General features: G+C 43.9%; 1 protein-coding gene across 1 annotated transcript in view; it reads left to right on the forward strand.

The window, feature by feature from the left end:
- Positions 1-1,415: 1,415 nt before the first annotated feature.
- LOC114211831 (chondroitin sulfate proteoglycan 4-like) overlaps positions 1,416-20,656 on the forward strand; it is a 54,571-nt gene continuing 35,330 nt past the window's right edge. The window contains exons 1-5 of the mRNA XM_088023188.1: positions 1,416-1,785; positions 8,321-8,484; positions 8,814-12,383; positions 13,797-14,267; positions 18,606-18,782. Of these exons, the coding sequence (XP_087879314.1) occupies positions 1,416-1,785; positions 8,321-8,484; positions 8,814-12,383; positions 13,797-14,267; positions 18,606-18,782 (4,752 nt within the window). The remainder of the gene's footprint in view (positions 1,786-8,320; positions 8,485-8,813; positions 12,384-13,796; positions 14,268-18,605; positions 18,783-20,656) is intronic.

Here is a 20,656-nt window from a genome sequence, read left to right on the forward strand (position 1 = left end):
CTGCTCCCTCAGGGAGACTTGTGTACCCAGCAGGTGACACATGGCTGGTCTCACCTGGGCAACTGAGGCAGGATGCCCATCAATCCGTATATTAGAGATGAAGAAAGAATTCTTATTGTTCTAGATTCTTATTTTTTTAGATTAAGGCAGCCTGTGAATTCATAATATTTTCTTCTGGCTCCACAGTGAATATCTTGGCACCACACTTTGCTATTTCTGTCTTTCTTTCTTTTCTTTTCTTTTTTTTTTTTTTTTTTTTCACTTTGCCATTTCTACCTAAGGCTGTGGTGTCCGGACCCAAATGCTCACTGTGGCCAGAGTGTCACGGTGAGCCAAGCACCAGCCGATGCAGCAGGAGGGGACCCAGGGCGGTGGCCCCTGGGGCTGGAACATCCAGCCCCACTCACAGGTGCTGTGCTGTGAGAATGGGTAGGTCCCGGGGTGGCCTGATCAGCCGACTCACACAGGGAAGCCACAAAGTCCAGGTGTTTGATTAAAATCGCTTTTATTTAAAATATCTTAATTTAATATTTAAAAGTAGAGCTGCACAGGCCATAAAAAGCACAAATAAAACTCATAACCTCTGCTTCTGTGGCCTTTCCCAGTGCTCCTGCTTTATTCCCCTCTGTATTCCCGGCACGTAGTCCAGGACCTACAAATGACAGGTGCCCAATAAATTGGAGCACCTGAATGAGCGAATGCACCTGGGCACTGTGGAAGGCAGAATGACAGCTCCCCAGGAAAGTTCACATCTTAACGCCCAGAACAGAGAATATGTTGCTTTACGTGACAAAAGAGTCTTTCCAGCTGTGATCCAATTAAGGATTTTGAGATGAGGGATTACCTCCGATTATCTGTGTGGGCCCTAAGCAAACACAGGCTGTTATAAGAGGGAGAAGATGATATGTTGGAAGCAGAGGTTGGAGTGATGTGACTGCTGGCTGGGGCCACCAGCCAAGAAATGTGGCAGTGTTCTAGAAGTTGCAAAAGGCCCAGAAACAGATTCTCCCCTCCAGCTGCCAGAAAAAATGCAGCCCAGCCGACACCTTGATTTCAGCTCATACGGGACTACAACAAAATACCACAAATATAATGGCCTAATATGTTTGGACTAACTAGTCTCCAGAATTGTAAAGCAACAGATGGGTGTCATATTAAGCCATTACATTTGTGGTAATGTGCTGTAGCCGCAATAGGAACTGGGGCCATGGGCGGGGCATCGAAGCTAGGACATGGGCTCTGTGTCACTAAAGAGGGAGCTGTCAGCTCAACCAGCATCCAGCCAGGGACCAGGACTGCCTCACAGCTTCATTCCAGGGCTGCTTCGGAAGCTACGGAGCCTACAGGAATAGCTCTCTCCCTGGAGTGGTGCGGGCCCCGTCTGCGTGACCTTATGCGGAGGCAGACGGTGGAGGATGCCCCCCCGAGAGGAGCGCAGGGTGGGGCAAGGGCTGGTTTTCTCTTTGCAACCTGAGCAGTTGGCATGGAGACTCCTGTTTGGGAAGGGAATGAAAAGTGAGAACGTGGTGGGTCCTGTTCTACGAGAAGAATTCCAAACCCCAGATTGCCCTGGCCCCACCTGCAAATCCAAGATTTGCATCTTCATGGTGGTCGGGGGCCTGCGACCCACTCTTTCCCCGCCCTCCTGTGGGGCCAGCAACACGTTTGGCCCAGAGATGTGGTACCAGAGGCCCCTGTCACCCTCTAAGCCGACTGAAGCAGCTGCCCATCCTGCAGCCATGGAGCCAATACCTCTTCGCTCACTGACTCTCTTTCCCGACTTCTGTATCAGTGGACCTGAGTTTTGTGGGAGAGACTCTTAGAACTTCCCTTGTTGGGGATTTGCTTTTAATGAACCCAGGAGGTTGGCCTCTCTGGCATGTTAGATGTTTATACTAAGTTATTTCATACTTGGAAGTTTTCTTCTTCCTCAGAGTGTTCTGGATGGTTAGTTACCTCTTGAATAAAAATTCAGCTTCGGTTTGATAAAGCATGCAACGTCAGTGCCACAGGAAAACCTCGGAGCAGATTTGTGAGGTAAAAATGTGGCTTTTCTTTCCAAGTGCAGTGACTCGCCTCACAGGGTCGGTGGGAGGAAGAGCTGCTTTGTAATATTGGCGCTCCTCGGAGCACCTCATCTTAGGACTTTGTTTTTTCGTTGTTGTTGTTGTTTATTTTATTTATTTATTTTTAAGATTTTATTTATTTCTTTGACAGAGAGAGACACAGCAAGAGAGGGAACACAAGCAGGGGGAGACGGAGAGGGAGAGGCAGGCTTCCTGCGGAGCAGGGAGCCCGATGCAGGGCTCTATCCCAGGACCCTGGGATCATGACCCAAGCTGAAGGCAGATGCTTAACACAACCCAGGCGCCCCTCATTTTAGGACTTTTATAATGCAAACACTTTAGCAGAGAAGTTTGTTTTTGTGGTTTTGTATTTTAATTTTTAAAATAAGCTTCTATGCTTGTGATGTATCATCTATACAATACGTTTGGAAGAAAGGCGATACATAAAAAGGTACAGTATAAAATTGTCGACAATGTGATGTTATGAAAAGGCAGCTCTAGTTTTCAGGGAATACAGACAGTTCTGAAATCTCGTTTTTGTAAATACTTTCCTAATTAGTTTCTACAGTCACCAGGCCGGACTGATTGTGTTCTAAAATCCAGAACTGATGTGTCTCCTCCCAACTAAAAACGCATCTTCCCCATTGTGTGCAGCATAAGGTGCAACCTTCTCAAGATGGTGTGTAAACCTCCCCCCCACCGCCGTCAGTGGGTCCCTGCCCATGGGGATCCAGTTGGTCAGTCAGCCATTTGCTCCCCAAACGTTCATTGAGAATTCCTCGCCATATATGTACCAACAAAACAAAGCAAAACAAAACCAAAGCTTCCCTCCCAGGATCCCCCTCTCAGTAAGTGGATTCCTAGCCAGAAATCCGGAAATTCATCTAGGTTGCTCCCTTGACCTTTCCCCTTCCCTCCTAGTCAGTCCAGCTTCTAAAGTATCCCTTGAACCCACCAGCTTCTCCCCCTGCCTGCTTCCCTACTCCCTACCATCCCTTTGAGGCCATTTCCTGCCCTTCAGCCAGAACCATCTAAATTGCAACCCGGGCACAGCATTTCCCTGTTTGATCCTTTTATGGCTCCCCTTGAATAGAGTCTGAACTCTTACCTTGGCTTCCAAAGTTGTCATTTATTGGGTGCCTCCTATGTGCTGAGCACTCTTGGAGGCACTGAGGACTGAGCAGTGAGCAAGACTAGCGAAGGCCCTTGCCCTCAAAACCTCACATTCTGTTTGGGATGGTATGGGACTGGAGCTGGATAATAACCCAGGAAACAAATAAAGAAGGTAACTAGGGCCTAGAAAATAGTCACCACTTTAAACTGACAGTTCAGAGAAGGCCTTTCAGCCCTCTGACCGTTTGCCCCCCGACCCCTCATACCCCTGCCGCACCCACCCCGGCTGCTCCCCCTCACACTGGGCTCAGCCAGAGTGGACCTTTGGCTCCTTACAGTCACTGGTCTCTCTCTCTCCTATCTCTCCACTTGTGTCTCTCCTCTTACTCTCGCCCATCCCTCATTAGGTCTTTCTGGAAGCCATTGTCTTGCCTGCCAGAAACACCCTCAGCCCATCCCCTTTGACTGGGCCGAGTGCTTCTGCTGTGCTCTCCATTTCCCTGGTACTAAGCCACTCTATTCCTTGACTGGCAGTCTATGTCATTCACCTTTGAATCCCCGTGTTTGTGGTTTATTTGGTGTATTTGTGGACAGCACAAGTACATACATAATGGGCCACTTAAATCTGTCAGGGAGAGACACTTTATAGGCACAGTACTCCTTCCCTCATACCCCAGCGGGGCCCCGAACAAGCTGCTGTTGTACCAACTGTCTAATATCCTGGATCGGACATACTCTTCTTTTTGAGCAGCTTTCCTGTCTGATAGACTGCAAGCCCCCATAGTCTCAGTAACTTCCTGCTTCCAACTCCTCATAGTACCTGGCACGTAGTAGGTGCTCAATAAATAGTAAACCAAAATACCCCCAAACAAGCAAAACCCAAATCAAACAAACATACATACAAACAAAAACAGGAAGATGTAGTTTGGAAAAAGAAGTGGGAACTATTTCTAAGGTAGATAAAATGAATCAAATAATCACTAACCACCCTTCCCCTGGGGAGAAATTATAGAGAAATAGAAATGTTTACTTTCCCTGCAAAGTTTTTTACCCCCCTTATTGCCAAACTTTGACTTCCATTCAACCATTTCACCTTTTACTTAAGCACATAAAGCCAGGAAGTTGCTCTGATTTTTGTTCACCTTGACTTGCCCTACCCATGTAATACTGAAATCACACCTTCTCCTTCCCTGCAGGTGGAGATCACCTTTCCTTTTCCTAGGACCCAGTTTTTCTTGTACTTCGATTGGCTTCTTACTATTAATTTGAGGCACTTACTAGGAGCCACAGAAGTTGAAGTCCGTTTGGAGATCTGTGAGCATGAGACTGGCTTCAGGCTGTCAGACCAGTGGTTTTAAACCTGTTTCCTTGTTTTCCCCCTGAGGCAATGGAAATTTCTAGCCACCAGCTGATCCTGGAATTGATTTAGTGCCAAGGAGGTGAACTGTGGGAAAATATATTACTTAGTCATTCTCAGCAGTAGATTTTATGATTTAGAAAACATTTCCTGGTTTTGAGAGCTTAACAATACAGGCTCTGAGTCTGTCAAAGTCAGAGTGAGGGGACTCAGTAACCAGAGGCCAGGACCATACACTAGGCAGGACAGCTAGTGGGTTTATAAATGCTTGTTTCGTCTTTCTGACCTTATTGCTACATTCTCGTTTTCCTGAATTTAATTATTAATGGCTGTTTTTTTAACTAGAGAAGAGTGTTTATACCTACCTGAGAAAGTTTGTAAGAGACCATATTCGTCTCTGTGTCAGCTTCGTATCTTGGTGAAAACACTGGATGGGAGGTGGGAAATGCGGGGGTTTTGTCTTAGCTCTGTTGTGAACAACCTGTTGACTCTACATAAGTCCCTAAGGTTCTCTAGTGACTCTACATAAGTCCCTAAGGTTTACTCAGATATTGAATGAGGGTCTCCGAGGTGAGTGTAGTTTGGTTCAATAAATGCTTGCTTGCTACTTACCTTAGATTGGCTTCCCTAAAGAGAACAGCATAGGCGGGGGTTCTTGTGCAAGTAAAATGCTGAGTGAGGGGACCAGGAAAGAGCTATACGGAAGGCGGGAAGCAGGATAGGGCAGGAGAAGAAACCAAGCAAAGATCTGGGTTTAGCTGACCTAATCTCAGCCTGATCCCAGAGAGCGCTCTAGGATACGAGTAACACAGAGCTCTACGTATTTTATATGTCTGTTTCAATCAGTCACTGGCTATAGGTCCCCCTCTAGGGCAGGGGTTATAATTTCACTGAAATTTCTGGATAACACAGTGAAACAGCTGGAGGTTGGGTATACCAACTTGTTAAAAAGGGATCTCAGTGGCCTACAGAACCTATTATGCTACCTGTGGCCAGGCACTGTGCTAGGTATCGGAGAGGGAAAGATAAACAAAGAGATGGTTCCCAATCATAGGAAACTCATGGAATATTCCAGGAGATAGATGAATAAACAAGGAATTTCAGTACAACATGGTGAATGCTGGAATAAAGGAATATGCAGAGTGTTGTAGGAACAGAGAAGCAGACATTGCAGATTGGGTTCCTCAGGAAGCAGAATCTAAGATGGAGATAATCATACAAGAGCCTTATCAAGGACTGCTCTTAAGGATCAACATTTGTTCTCAGGCCCGTATATTACACCTCCTGGAGATATAGCAGGAGGTGTTTAAAGATCTTTAATTTAAAGACCATGTAAAGATCTTTCATTTAAAGCCTTGGAAGATGGACCCTCACTCCAATAGAGTATTGCTTCTGAGGTTGTGATTCACCTGTACCTTGATCAGGTTGTTTAAACAGTCTGTCAGGTCCTCAGCTTCAGCCGTGTAATATACGATAGGCCAGTGGATCCTATGGTCTTAGGCCCATTACCACACCTTCCTTGGAGTAAAGGGTGTGTCTTTGATTGATGTGATGCTATTTGGCCTCCCCTATTAGTGGATTAAACACTCCATGAGCTCTTCATATAATGGCGCTATCTAGGCAAGAAAGGCAAATATATACCCAGAATATGAGTCTATTTTATTTTTTGAAAGGAATCATTGGTCATTCTAAAAGGAAAGAGTTTCACTGAAGTCAGCTCAACACCAAGTGGACAGTTGGTCTCTCTTCAAGGGATAGTAACATATTAGAGGTTGGTGTTGGATCCTGTTGGAGGCATGTTGGGCATTCAGCAGGAACAGCACCTAGGAAAGCCTTGGGAAGAGGGAGCCCTGACTATTGGGTGCATGCATAGACTCCACCCCTGCCACCATGGCTACCTGTTGTGCCAACCTACGGGGGGCAGATGACAGAGGCTGGCTGAGGTCAACTGACCAAGTCACTCTGTATGCCTGTTGTTGAATGCATATTCTGTGGTGGATGTTTTCTGGTGGGCATTAACGTGCAGTATCATGATTTTCCCACTTAATGCGTCAATCCCAGACCTCCTTATTCCTACTCTTTCAATCTTTTGCATCCTAGGCTCTTGACCATTTGGGCAGGCCATCTGCCACTCTCAATCAGGTTTTATTTATTTGAACCTCTGTCCACTTCTCTCTGTGTGTAAAGTGGACGATTAAGTGTTCTACCCAAAGTTCTATCCCCTTGGAGGGTTTTTTCTTCCTAGTGTTTTTCATGGCCGCCGCCAGAGGGAGCTATGGTGCAGTTGGAGTCTATTCTCATTAGGCACCCATATGATGAAGCTGACTCATCCGTGAACCATGCTCAGGTGTTCTGTTTCTCCATCAGCTGGTACCACGGGATTTGCCCATGCAGCCATATGTGTGAGCCGAGGAAAGGTGCTGGGGCAAGAATGGCGATGATGGAGCTCCGGGGCTACCATCTTGTATGCTCACTTGTGCCTTCTGGTCCTATTTATGCTCAGTTCCGGAGGTACCACTTTCATCTCTTTCATCCATCTGTCATGGTAATTCTGTCGTGTCTGTCTCAAAGACATTTTCTATGCATCTAGGAGCCACTTTAGCAGTGGGTTCATACCATTTCTGGTAGTCTTTGCCAGGGTGTTATAGCCTGTATCCTTGGAGAGTGCTCCCAAATCTATAAACTCTTCCTTATCCAACTTCACGCTTCGCCCCCTTGATCAGGTACCCCCAGTCGTCTGCGTATTCTGGCAGCTACAGGTAGTAGGATACACCTGGAGAGGTCCCACGGCTACACTAGGGTCCAGTCCTTTTCCACCCATATCAAGCCCAACATGTCCCCACGCAGGTTATGTTGTGACTTAACCTTCGTTTTTGGTCTAGTGGCCAGGAGGAGAGATGGGAGTGTAACTTCAGAGGTCAAATGCTGCTTGTGGGGAGAAGCCTCTGCATCCTCCTTCAGCAAGGGCCATGCCAGCCTTAATGGGGGAATAGGCCACCTCTGCAGGCGAAGAGGTTTCAGGGAGAACTAGGGACCCAAGGTATTTGAATGCCTCAACCTAGATGTCTCCAGTTCCTTATGTCAAGGTTCTATTCTTTCCCAACCAGGGTCTTAGATTTGTCAGAGCAAGCCTGTCATAGATGGGACTTTAACTCTATTTGCAGCTGACTAGTCTAATGATTAATTCCTGGGTGGGCATCTTACCTTCCACTGGTCTCCTGCTGTAGGAAAGGAGGACTCTATATGCTACCAGGGAAGCCCTCTTGCTTTCACACTTAGCTTGTAAATGTGAACTGATCTCTCCTAGCTTTTCCTTATCTTTTTCCAAAGCTTCATTCAAATTTAGCAATAGACACCCGATCCCATAGTCCTCATAGCTACTATTTGCACTGTATCTTTCATGGCTTGATCTTTCAAGCTGGCTAATGTGTTCCCTTCTGCTCTTATACCAGTTCACCACCAGTGGTTTGGGATTATCCCTGTGACAGGGAAAGAAGCAGGATTGGGTACATGGAGAAGTAGACTTGCAGTTCAGTTTCAACAGAAGCCTCGACCACCCTTCTTGAGAGTTCTGAAGATAGACTGACCCATCAGAGCTATTTTCAGTTGGGGCAAGAGAACACAGCCTTTGTACGCCCATATCAGATCTGTGGGCTACCCCAGGAATCAGCTGTGGCCTTGGGCAAGGCAGCTTCAGCAGGGTCAGTCCCTGAAGGGAGATGACAGTCTAAAGTGGAATTGTCATTGTGTAATATATTTACTCCTTTTTAAAATTTTTCCCTAGCATCTTTTTATGGTGAAAGCTATGTGGAGCTCAACATCATAGAAGTTTCGCCTGAGTTATCTCTTCAATTAAAATTTCAAACCAGCAAACCACAGGGATTACTTTTTCTTGCAGCTGGGAAAAATGACTACTGTATAATAGAACTTCTATCAGGAAACTTACGGGTAAGATTTTCTTAAATCTTTAAAAACGTGTAAGTTTTCAATTACTGGAGGAAAAACCGTGAGAAAGTAAGGGAACAAAATAGCTATCCATTTGATTACTGTTATTTTACTAGAATAAAATCATGTGCCATTTGAAAAGTTGGGATAGCCTCCGATTTTACCAGCATGCCTGAAATATTCTGACTCTGAAATTTTTAAACTTCATTGTGTAGTCCATACATGTGGAAAGTGGTTTCAAGTCCAAGTTTCTCTCTATCTGTGAATGGCCCTGTTTTCTCAATAAAATACTATGATATGAGATTGATTAATTATGATTCTTTCTATTTCAGGTGAGGGTGAATTTGGGTGCAGGTGAACAAGTGCTCCTTTCTGAGCAAAGACTTCGTGTGGATGACCTGGTTTGGCATTTAGTGGAACTATACTATGTTAAAAACAATCTCTCTCTGGTTATCGACAAACAGTATGAGACAACTGGCCAGATCACTGGTGAGATACACAATTTGCACTTTCAACATGGAATCTACATAGCAGGCCATGGTGGACTCGACGTCCCTTACCTAGATGGAGAGCTTCCCAATTTCCGTGGATGTATGGAGGATGTAGTATTTAACCAGAGGGAGATCCTTGCATCCCTCAGGACTTACCCTGGTTTTAAGAAAGTTTATGAGGTGTCACTAGGATGCAATGATGAATTTTTTGCAGGGGAGGATGAAGCCATCAATTTCTTTAGCTCCAGATCCTACGTTGCCTTCCCAGAATGGAGGGTACAAGGGGAAGGGCTGTTGGAATTTGCTTTGCAGACTGGAACTCAACAAGCTTTGCTTTTTTTTCAGTCAGGTAGAGAAGGAGATTTTGCTGCTTTGGAAATAGTGAATGGTCTGTTGAAGGCTCGTGTAGGAAGGAGGAATAGTAACACCCAGCTCTCTTCTGTTAGCTTAATTAGTGACAACAAGTGGCACGTTATTCAACTCAAATTCACTGGAAGGTATCTGGACCTGATGGTGGATGAGCAAGGGGTAAGGACGTTGCTGCCTTTGCAAAGCGAACCATTTGTATCGGAAGGTCCTCTCTTCGTGGGAGGTCTTGATAAACATAAGGGAGAAGAAGTTAAGAAGTTAGAACTTGCCTCTGTGTCCAGGAAATCTGCACGAGGAATCTCTTTCAAAGGGTGCTTAAGAGGCTTGGAAACCAACTCAGAAAAGAGAGCATTAAAGAATGCCCTTGTGTCCAAAGATGTAGCTGCCGGGTGTAAATTGCAGAGTAGTGATAATGAAAACCCTTTCATAACGACAACAGAAAACCTGCTTCGGTCAGAAGTTCCCCTTTCCACTACTGTCCCCGAGGCAGGCAAGCCTTTTCTTCACCATGCGAGTAGCTATTTCTTGAGTCTGAATAACTTGGAGGTCCAAGAAGGTGGGCGAGTGTTACTGGAACAAAGGCATATGAACGTGGATGTGGCATCAGAAGATTTGGGCATCTATCCTTCTCAAATACTATTTAAAATAGAGGAAATGCCCCTTCATGGGTTCCTTCGAATCAATGTTTCCCCCGCGCAGAGAATGGAGGAGGCTTTCACTATGTTAGATTTGGGGCAAGGGAAAGTTTGGTATGTCCATGATGGTTCAGAAGAACCTAGGGATTTTTTCACATTTTCAGTCTCATCCCAGAACAAGAAGGAAATGCCATTATATCTGCAAGGACATGTTCCATATGTGTTTAACATTACTGTCCTTCCAGTAAATGATCCCCCAGTCCTTAAGCTCCCTGAAGGAAACTTGCTTCTCCTGTTTGAGAATTCTAAGAAACGACTAACTCCAAATATAATACACGTGTCAGACCCTGACACAGATTCCTTGAGTCTTAATTTCTCAGTTCTTGGCAACTTCAATTCAGATGCTGGGTTTTTAGAAAACACCAATGGTCCTGGGAAAGCCATTAATGGTTTTACGCATGGGGATTTAAGAGATGGCAACATTTTCTACGTGCACAGAGGTCATCGGAACTCCCGGATCCTTCTGAGAGCAAGCGATGGAGAGCTGGTTAGCAATACGGTAGTGTTACGGGTTGTGGCTGTTCCTTGGGACTTCGAAGTGGCTGTTAGAACTGGGGTAGTTGTCCAGCAGGGTGGCACAGCTCTGATTACACAGAGCAACTTGTCAGTGGAGGTTAACGGTGAACCCCACGAGATGGAGACCCGCTATGCTCTCACTCATCCACCCCAGTTTGGCCAGATTCAGCGGCAAGGGTCAAGGGATGAATGGAAACAAGTTAGTACCTTTTCTCAGCGTTCCATTGATCAGGGTCGGGTCCGGTACCGCAGTACATTTCAAGAATTACAGCTAGAAAATGTTACAGATCACTTTAAATTTAAAGTTAACATAGAAGGAAAAATCAGTGAAGAGCTGACGTTTCCTATTACTGTACACTGGCTAAAGTTTATACTTCTGAAAAATGTTCCTCTCGAGGTCAGGAAAACAGGCAGACAAGTATTGAACTCTGATCATCTGCAGGCTGTGACGGAGGGTGTGGACGTAACTCAGAGAGAACTGCATTTTAAGTTACTGACCCCACCTAAGAAAGGAAAATTGCTAGTTGGCAATAAAGTTCTAAAAACAAACTCCGTCTTCAGCCAGCAAAACATTGCAGACTCTAAGATAAGTTATGAGGCACAGGAGAGGCCCAGGGAAGACACACAAGATAGCTTTAGGTTCTTGATTGTTGCAAAACACATAGAATCAAAAGATTATACTTTCAGAATAAACTTTGAAGCAGATAAGACATGCATTGTTGTAACTAACAGAGGATTATTTGTAAAAGAAGGAGAAGGGAAATTAATTACGAAATCGGAATTATTTGCTCAAACACTGGACAATCAGACCTTCCAATATAGAATCACCAAGAGTCCTCAACACGGGACGCTAAAACTGGTTAACTTTTCAGATCCTCTGGGAAGTCGTGACAATATCACCGCATTCACTGATCAAGACATAGTAGGCGAGCGGCTGATGTATGTCCATGATGACTCTGAGACCCAGCATGATGAATTCCTCCTTGTGGCCACTGCCACAGGACCAGGCCAAAAGGGAGTGGTCAGGCATCCTGACACGGAACATGTATCTACAGAAATCAAAGTTGCCATTTCTGTAGAGTTAAAGAATGATGAGAAACCAGTGCGTGTGGTAGATAAGGTCTTTCATGTCGTGAGGAATGGCCAGCGCCTACTGACCCTGGCAGATCTCTGTTACCATGACCCCGACTCAGATTTTGATGATGGGCAGTTGCTCTATACCCGGCGGGGCATCCCAAATGGGGACCTGGTGAGACCCACTGATCTGTCTCAGAAACTCTACCAGTTTAGGCAAGAAGACCTGCGGGAAGGGAGAGTGCTCTTCAGACATCGGGGAGCAGACTCTGCCCGCTTTGTGCTGTTCGTGACAGATGGTGTCCATTACACATCATCCCTTCTTGAGGTCAGTGTGTCAGACCCTTATGTCCAGATAGCCAACAACACAGGGCTGGTTGTACAGAGAGGAGAGGACAGCAGCCTCACAACAACTAACCTCAGTGTCACCACAAACCAAGATGTCAGAACAGACCACGAGATTGAATTCTACATGCTGCAGCCCCCAAAGCATGGCAGACTGCTGGTCAACCATTCAGTGTCCCACTCATTTTCCCAGCACGACTTGAAGCAAGGACATGTGATTTATAGGCATGATGGCAGCGGCAACTCTGATGTGTTCAACCTGACAGTGAAAGTTAAAGAGATATATGTAGACGTGGGCATCTATGTACGAATGTACTCAGAAAGTCACCAACATCGCACCCAAATTCTGCTCATCAAGACCCTTGTAGTTGAAGAAGGAAAACCAGTAAAACTGAGTAGAGGAAGACTCCAGGTAGGTAGTTGTCCTACCACCAAGCATTCTCTCTCTCCCAGAGTAATCTGCGTCTAAGAGCTGTTTTTGCGTTGATTTCTCCCTCGTATTCAGAATGACTTTTTTCTAAACATAAATGCCTTTAAAAAGAGAAGCTGGAAAGTTTCGTGATTTTGACACTACTGATTTTCCTACAGTTGGAAATGGAATATAAGTGATACTAAGCCTTACGTTAAAGCCGAGTGCACGCCAGCACACAAGTATGTATGTTTGTTTAGTGTAGAATGAATTGGGAATGAGGAGATGATGTACATATTATAGTAAATTAAGGGATCTTTACTTTTTTCATTTTTTATAGACACGCTGCCAATATTTCATTTGATCTCAGTTACATTTGTGATGTGATGAAGCAGGGTATAAAAACTTAGAGAAACTTAAACATAAAAAGCGTTCCTAAAACAGCAGAGGATGCTATCCTACACAGTTAATTTCCATAGCTCTGAAGGCGGCCTTACTTCGTTTCCTGAAACTGATGGATAAAATTGGCGCAGACTAGTGGAATGCCAGGGGTGAGACCTTATACCAGAAGCTACTTGGTTTCCTGGGGCTCTTACTTAGAAACTTCCAGCAGGCAAAGCCCTGCTGATCAGAGTTAGGAGAGAGTGTTTGTTTTAGGGTAATCCTGTACAGGGTTTGTAAACTGTGATTTATGACAGGTGGCCACAAATACAGGCTATTCTGAATATACCCTCAGGACTGCAAAGGAGTTTACTTGTTTGCTAAATGCAGCCAATGACATCAAGAAGAAATGAACTCAAATCAGAAGCGGTTTACTAAATGAGTTTGCTTGAGGAAATATGGGGCTCACCAGCATTTCTCAATTCTTTTTTAGGATCTTGGAGAGTTTATGTTTCACCACAAGGGGGCATGTGTAGTTCAGTGACTATAAATCAGTTAAAATGACAGTTTTGAGATGGATTTTGCTGAATCAGTAAATTAAATATACATTGAAAATGCTGAGCTAGTTAAAAGGGGAGAGAAAAACTTTCCTCTAAAGTCTTGCAATTTAAGTGATTCAACTTCCGCTTCTTCGACCATCTTTCATTCCTTCTTCTTATACAGTTTTATTTCTTTCACCTCAACTTGCTGAGTCCTGGGTGTCTTGCTGCTGTGAATAATGCCTTGTTAAAGCATTAGTAAGCTATTCAGGTCTTGTTGACTGTTACTTTTCTTTGCAACCATTTGCATTAAATGCAAATGTTGACACGGTCACCAGAACAGACCCAGGCTTAAACACTGTATCGACCCTGATAGTAACTTAAGCCATTTGTAGACTTTAATAGAGAACAATTTGGTTCATCAAGGGTCTTGACTCTTATTGAGTATTGATGTGATTTTCTTTTTGTGTTTGTGTGTTGTATATACAAACTCAAGGCTGTCCACGAAGATAATATTCCTTCAGAGGCAGTGTTCACTGTCAGAATTCCACCAATGCATGGATACCTCAGGAAATCTTTACCAGAAGAAGGCAGCTTGAGTGCAGATGCAAAGTCCCCTCTGATTTTTACACAACAAGATATTGATGATGGGGATATTCTTTATGTGCAGACAGCTCCTGACCAACAACAGGACCATTTTTTACTGGAAGTGGTGAATGGTTTCCAAGCTGTAAATGGAATTGAAATCTTAGTGGATATCGTCCCTAAGCGGATTCCTCTCGAGGTACAAAATTTCACAATCCGAGAAGGTGGTTCCAAAGCACTTCTGGAAGACTATCTCAAAATTCGAAACAAATATTTTGAGGGAGTTGACTGTGAATTTGTTCTACTGAAACCACCAAAACATGGTTATGTTGAACATTCTAATTTTCCAAGAGTAAAGCTAATGAAGTTTACCAGGAAACAGGTAATAATTCTCAGTTAATACATTTAGGTACATGGGATAAGAGAAAAAGAAATGCTATTTATTATTTAGATTAATGGACTCTCAGGAGTGGTAAGACTTGAAAGAGTATCTAGTTTAACCTCCTAACAGATGCTAGAAGCCCCTTCCATGGTAACCCCATAGAAAGGTCATCTAGCCATTGATTAAATATATTCAGTGATGGAGAACTCACTACTTCATGCAACGGGCACTTCCAGTTTAAAAATAACTTCAATTGTTAGAAAGTTCTTTCTGCTGACCTGAAGTCTGCTGCTTAGACACTGTCAGCTCACAGCACAAGTCGTCCCTCCTTTCCTGAAAGCTCTTTAAATGTTTGAAAGAAAAAGTTACCCAGTTCCCTCGGATTTTATCTTCTTTACGTTAAACATCTCTAGGTTCTCCTACTTTGGCTCATAAGCCATGGGTTTCTAGCCTCTGGGCCGTCCTGGCTGCCCATTTCTCGAGGAACTCCTCACTGTCACTGTCCCACTCAAAGTGTTACACCTAGATAGTTAACACAGACGTGCTTTAGTCAGTAGTGGGTTTACTCATTTATTCATTCCGGTATTCAATTAACAGATGCTGAGAGAGCACGTATCTGTGCCGTGCCCTAGGTAAGCACAGTGATAGCAATGGCTAAACGGCCCAGTCCCCACAATCCAGCAGCGGGACACCACTTCCCGTCAGTGTTCAGCATAAAATAACCACTCAGCTCAGGGCTGCCATCATGTTTCTTTGCTTTGGGCTAGGTTGGTATTATTGTGAGACCTGGCTTTCTTATCATGAATAAAATAATGATTTCCATTACTGTCTAAGTATTGAAAGTAGCTTGCCACCATTTCCTTTATAAGCTCCTGGGAATATGCACTCTTCAGGTTGGAAGCCATTAACAACCACCTGGCATCTCTGGGGATCTTTGTCCTGTTATCTGTAAACCCATGTGGGCTGCTTTCTTTTGCTTCTAAGGATTTCATCTTATCAATGGACTTGAACTGATTTGCTAAACCCTTCTTCTGTTCAAGTTGCTGTTCAAGGTTGCCATGATAAGGAGCCACATTCCTTGCCCTCAGGAGATGCTGGGGGAGGGGGCATAGGTGCACAAGCTTGACATGAGTACATCCTTCTGATGCTTCACAAAGCATTCTCACCATGGTGCTAAGGAAGTGCAGAGTTGGCACATCTGACTCTAGTTGAAGAGAATAGGGAAGACTTCACTGAGGGAGTAACGTTTAAGCAAGACTTGAGGAAAGAAAGAAAGAGCAGGGAGGTAACAGAGGAGAAACAGAAAAAAAAGGAAAAAAAAGGCAACATGAGCAAAGGGAACAGCGTGGCCAAGGAGGCATTAAAGTGAATGGGTTCTGGGGGCTGGGAAATGGCCCACAAGACTTGCAGGCCGGCTCAGGAGTGGCAGAGAGAACTGAGGCCAGACTGGGGAGAGTCTTGAATTATATGTCGAGAGGGTTAGACTGGGGAGGTCTTAGGGAGCCATGGGAAGAAGCAGAGAATCCTGAGGACTGGAAATGACCTTGGAAATCAGTGTTTCACTACTGGGGACCCAGGGAAGGTGATCCTTTAGTGACTTCCTATAGGCATCTCTTCATCATGCCTTCCTTCTCAAAGGCCGGACAAACCATCCAAGATGACCACTTGCTCTGGTGCAAGTTGAATTTAATACCGTTCACCTCAGGGATGCTAGGTGAGAGACTGAGCACTAAGTTTTTGTCCTGTCTTGGTCAGTTCATTGATTGTGCTTTGTAAGAAGTGTGCATTTAGAATGATTAGTTGAAATCTGTATGTCACGTATGTGTGCTCCCTCTAGGATCTGTGTTATCGTGTAGCCTTGTTCACAGTCAAGGTCATGTGTCCCTGCTCTTCCAGGTGACCCCTTCGTACTTTCTCTTCCTATATGACTCTAAGGTCTCCAGCTTTTGAGATATCATTATTTTCATGTAATGCGGCACTAACCCCTAACAACTGGGGGCTATAACGTTGAGTGGCTTGGAGGAGCCCGTGGCTATGTTTGCCCTTCATTCATTCAGCAAATCGTTTTTGAGTATCTATTATGTGTCAGGCATGCCAGTTGTAAGGAGTGGGGATACAGCAGTGAACAAACCCGGCAATGATCTGTGCCCCCGTGCACTGGAGGGGAAAGAAGGAGGCAGAGAGAGACAATAGAAAAAAGAAATAAGTGAAATAAAAGGTATGCTGAGTGAAGATTAGTGCTATGGAGAAAAATAAAGCAGGAAAGGGAGCTGGGAAGTGCCAGAGCCTTCAGTGGTGTGTGTGTGTGTGTGTGTGTGTGTGTGTGTGTGTGTGTGTGTGTGTCTATCTGTTTGGTTTCAAATCAAGTGGTCAGGGGAGGTCCCACTGAGAAGGCAGCATCTGAGCAGACAACTGGAGGAAGTGATGGATGGGTGAGCCAGGTAGACATGGTGGGAGAGCATTCAGGCAGAGGGAAGAGCAAGTGAATAGCTGTGTGGGAAGCAGCAAGGGCTTTAGTGGACCGCATGCCATAGGGGGAGAGCTGGAAATGAGGTTAGGGAGGTCCAGCATGGGAGGGCCTTCTACGTCACCTTTAACCCTGAGTGAGATGGGGAGCAAAGAGGGAGGGAGAAGGTGAGCAGAGGCATGACACCCTATGCCCTGAACATGATTGGTGACAGGGGACCCAATACTTTTCAGTCTTCTAAGATTTTCTACAAGTTTGTTATATCTTTTAATTTCAGGTCAGCAGATATTTTTCTAGTGTTAGAAGTCAAGAAATAGGCAAACCCCCACCCAATCTTCTCTTTGCCTTTACATTTATACATATTAAATGGCATGTAATTTGGGGGAGTGCCACTCCTTTGAAGAAATGCTATATTTCTCCAGGAAAGATACTGAGGAGGCAATTTGAATTAAATACTATGTTCCTAAAGCACTTTAGGTACAAATTCTCTCACATTCTGATCAATGCCATCTTCTGTGTTTAGTTTCAAGTAGCTTAAAACAGCATGTTTCAGAACTTGTGGTCAAGCCTATGGTCTGGAACTCCTCTGCCCACAGAACTCCAAAGAAATTCTCATAGCACCTGTGTACAAATGGCCACAACTTTCCCTTGAGACTCTTCCTGAACTTTTCAACTCTTGTCAGAAACACCTCTGAGAGATCAAAAGTATTTGCTCAAAGGAAGTGCACCATAGGAACGGGCAAAGTTGAACTGTTAAAATTTTTGGCAGTATTTTATCAAAACAAACACAACCCCAGAGACTTTTTCAGAAGTTCAACTACTCCTGTTGGGCTTTGGAAGTTCTCTGCCATTTTATATTTGGGTCACAGACTCACTGAAGCCAAGTTCCCTTCTAGCTTGAAAATTCTCTTGGTCTCTAATTATGATCCTGTGCTCTTCAGTATTTTCCATCAGAGCCTTAAAGACATGAAAGGCATTCCGATCAAATTTGTGGTTATTACAAATCCAAGAGGAATAATTAATTCATTTGATGACCATTTCAGAATGAAAATTAGAAAATGAAATCTAACAAGGATAAAAGTAAATGTTTGCCATTTGTGTTATTGGTGACAGGGGACCTGTAAGGGAAATCTGCCTTGATAAAATTTGATTTTGATATATTTTATTATATTCTGTCCACAGGAGATGTTTGGTAGCTAGTTATGGGTAGCATCAGCTAAGAGATGCACCAAAAAACGATTGTGTTCTGAAGGAGGAACAGGATTAGGAGGGAGCATGTATAGTCTCCCGTACAAAGAACAGTTAAAGGAATAATGCATGCTTAGTTCAGAAAAGAGAAGTCTGGGGAAACTTAATAGTTGCCCTGGTCCAGATGTCTCCAAACAACAAAAATCCAACAAGTGGGTAGAAGGGTAGAAGCTTCAGAGCCTCAACCTAACATTCTGAATTCTCTAACAAAGTAATCCACAACTTCAAAAATTAGTCACTGTAAGTAAACAAGTAGAGTCCAAATTTCAGTGGGTGTTGTTCCACTGAAAGAACAGCTGGATTGTATCACTTACCTATTGCACATTTCAGTGTTAGAACTAGCCTTTGACTTAGGTCTCCTGATTACCAGTCCAGTGTTCTCTTTCACACTATGTGCTGCGTCGCTCCATTCCTCCTTAAACTTACTCCTGGGATGTGGCATCACTTCATGAAAACTATCCTGTCCGTCATAATTTCCACTCTGAGTGTCAGAATCAAACCTCATAGGACGAACACATGCTTCTGTGTTTTAGAGAGACATAAAAATTAGGATTATAGCAATTTGTTCATGTTTTTAAATCACATTTCAATAAGTTGGTGATTTTTGTTGGTGGTGGTTGTAGGTAGAAAATGAACTGATTTACTACGTGCATGATGATAGCGAGGAGCTTCTTGACAATTTCACCATCTTTGCAAGTAGCTCAGAGCTTGGAAAACAGAGTCTGCCCCAAACTCTTTTTGTAACTGTGGAATCCGTAAATGATGAGGCTCCAGTAATAACAGCCAACAAAATCCTTCAGGTAAGTGCTCCATGTCTTTTGATTTATCATAATAACATTAGGGCTACCAATTTGATTTTCTTTTATATTATTTCTGATGTTAAATAAGAAGACATAGGACTATGTATGTATGGTTAACATATTCCTACTGGTTTTAAATAAATGTTAGTTGTGACTGGGACATTCTGTTGGGTAACTGTTGGAAGATGATGAATCCCAATGAGTTACTGTCTTGTTGTATTTCTTGAGTGGGTGTCCTTCACACTATATTCCCCAAGGCATGGCCTTTTCTAGTTAGGGTGGGAAGGTGAGAATCAGCTCCCTGGTATTGAATGTGTGACCTTAGGCAAATTATTTACTCCCTCAGTGTGCTCTCATCAAGGTGGTAGGAAATGGAGGCAGAGTTGTGAGGAATAAAAGAGAAAATGTTGTAAAACTCTCCCACAGTTCCTGACATGTGGTGTGGTTGGGACTCAATAAATGGTAACATTATTACTGAAAAACTCCAAGGCTAAACCAGTATTAGAATAAAACAAAAACCACTGTACAATCATGTGATGGTATTATGCTGTTTCTGGGAACTTCCGTCAGCCTTCACTCTTTCTGAGAATCCCCTGGGGGTGCTTCTTAGGCACTCACAGATAAACATGTTTTGGCAACCACATGGTGTCCACCATTTGGCTCCTGTCCTGATGTGGGAACCTGAAGCAATGTCATGGCTTCTATTGGCCACACAAAGGGCTTGATGCACAGGAGTCCCTCTGGCTCTTATGGTACCATTTCCTCCCACACCAGCACTACCTATGTCAATGCTGGTGAACCCATTTGTGCCAGTTTACACTCAAGGATCCCAAAGCTTTCATTCAGTAGATTTTTTTGGTCTTACATCACTCCTTCATACTGTCCCTTCTTCTAAGGACTTGGGCATAAATTTGCTATTCTGGCTTGGAGAAGAGTCATAGGTATTACAATAGTAAGTGCTCAAAAAATAATTGTTAGCCATTATTATGTGCCAGGTATCACTCTAAGGGCTTTTAGCTCCCTGAGAGTTGTACTACCGTTTCCCTCATTGGACAGAGGAGGAAATCACATGACAGTTAAATGACAGGCTGAGGACAGAGTGACAGCACAGGAGCCTGATGACTTGTTCATGCCTCTTTTCAGGCTCTCCAGCAATGACCGACACATAACAAACAAGAAGTATTTGTTGAAGGGATGACTAAATGAAAATATAAACTGTCAGTTTCCCCCCAACATTGGCCCATGTTTCAGAGACCAGGCTTTTGCCTTGGCTCTTTCTTCCTTTAGTACAGCTGCATTTCTGGAAGAATCCAGAAATGGCCCCTTGCACATTTCAGCCTCTAGGGGACACATTCATCAGGTATGCCCAGACGTGGGAATCTGAAGGTGTTCACTTCGAAATGTGGCAGAGACAAATCGTCCCACATACGTTTTGGACAACTTCAGCCTTGTTTACACACTCATGAGAGTAAATAGTTAATAATAGATTCTTTAGAAGTCCAGAGGAAATTGGGTAGTCAGAAGAGATGCAGAAGAGGTGGACACAAATAGCGCTCACCGGGGGCTTATCTAACTAGAAAATTTTATATTGTTAAACATGGAAACAGGCTGGGGTTTTTAAAATCTGTTTTTATTTGCTCAAAATAATTGGATTTAGGAATAAGCTTTTTAAGGCTTTTAGGTATTTTACGGCTTGGCTCATTATTCAGCCTCTGTATTTTAAGTGAAAAACTAGTGGTGTTTACACCTTTGGAACGTGTCGCTTTATCTTTAGTTTACTCCAGTCATTGTCTAGGCAGCCTGGGAATGGGACGTTCTAGCTGGTCACATTTGTAGGCCTACCTCTGTTTTCACAGATTCTTGTGGTGTTACTA

Source organism: Eumetopias jubatus, unplaced genomic scaffold (genome assembly GCF_037043125.1).
Source record: "Eumetopias jubatus isolate StellerSeaLion01/CBP00866 unplaced genomic scaffold, mEumJub1_p1.0 scaffold_5, whole genome shotgun sequence".
NCBI lineage: Eukaryota > Metazoa > Chordata > Mammalia > Carnivora > Otariidae > Eumetopias > Eumetopias jubatus.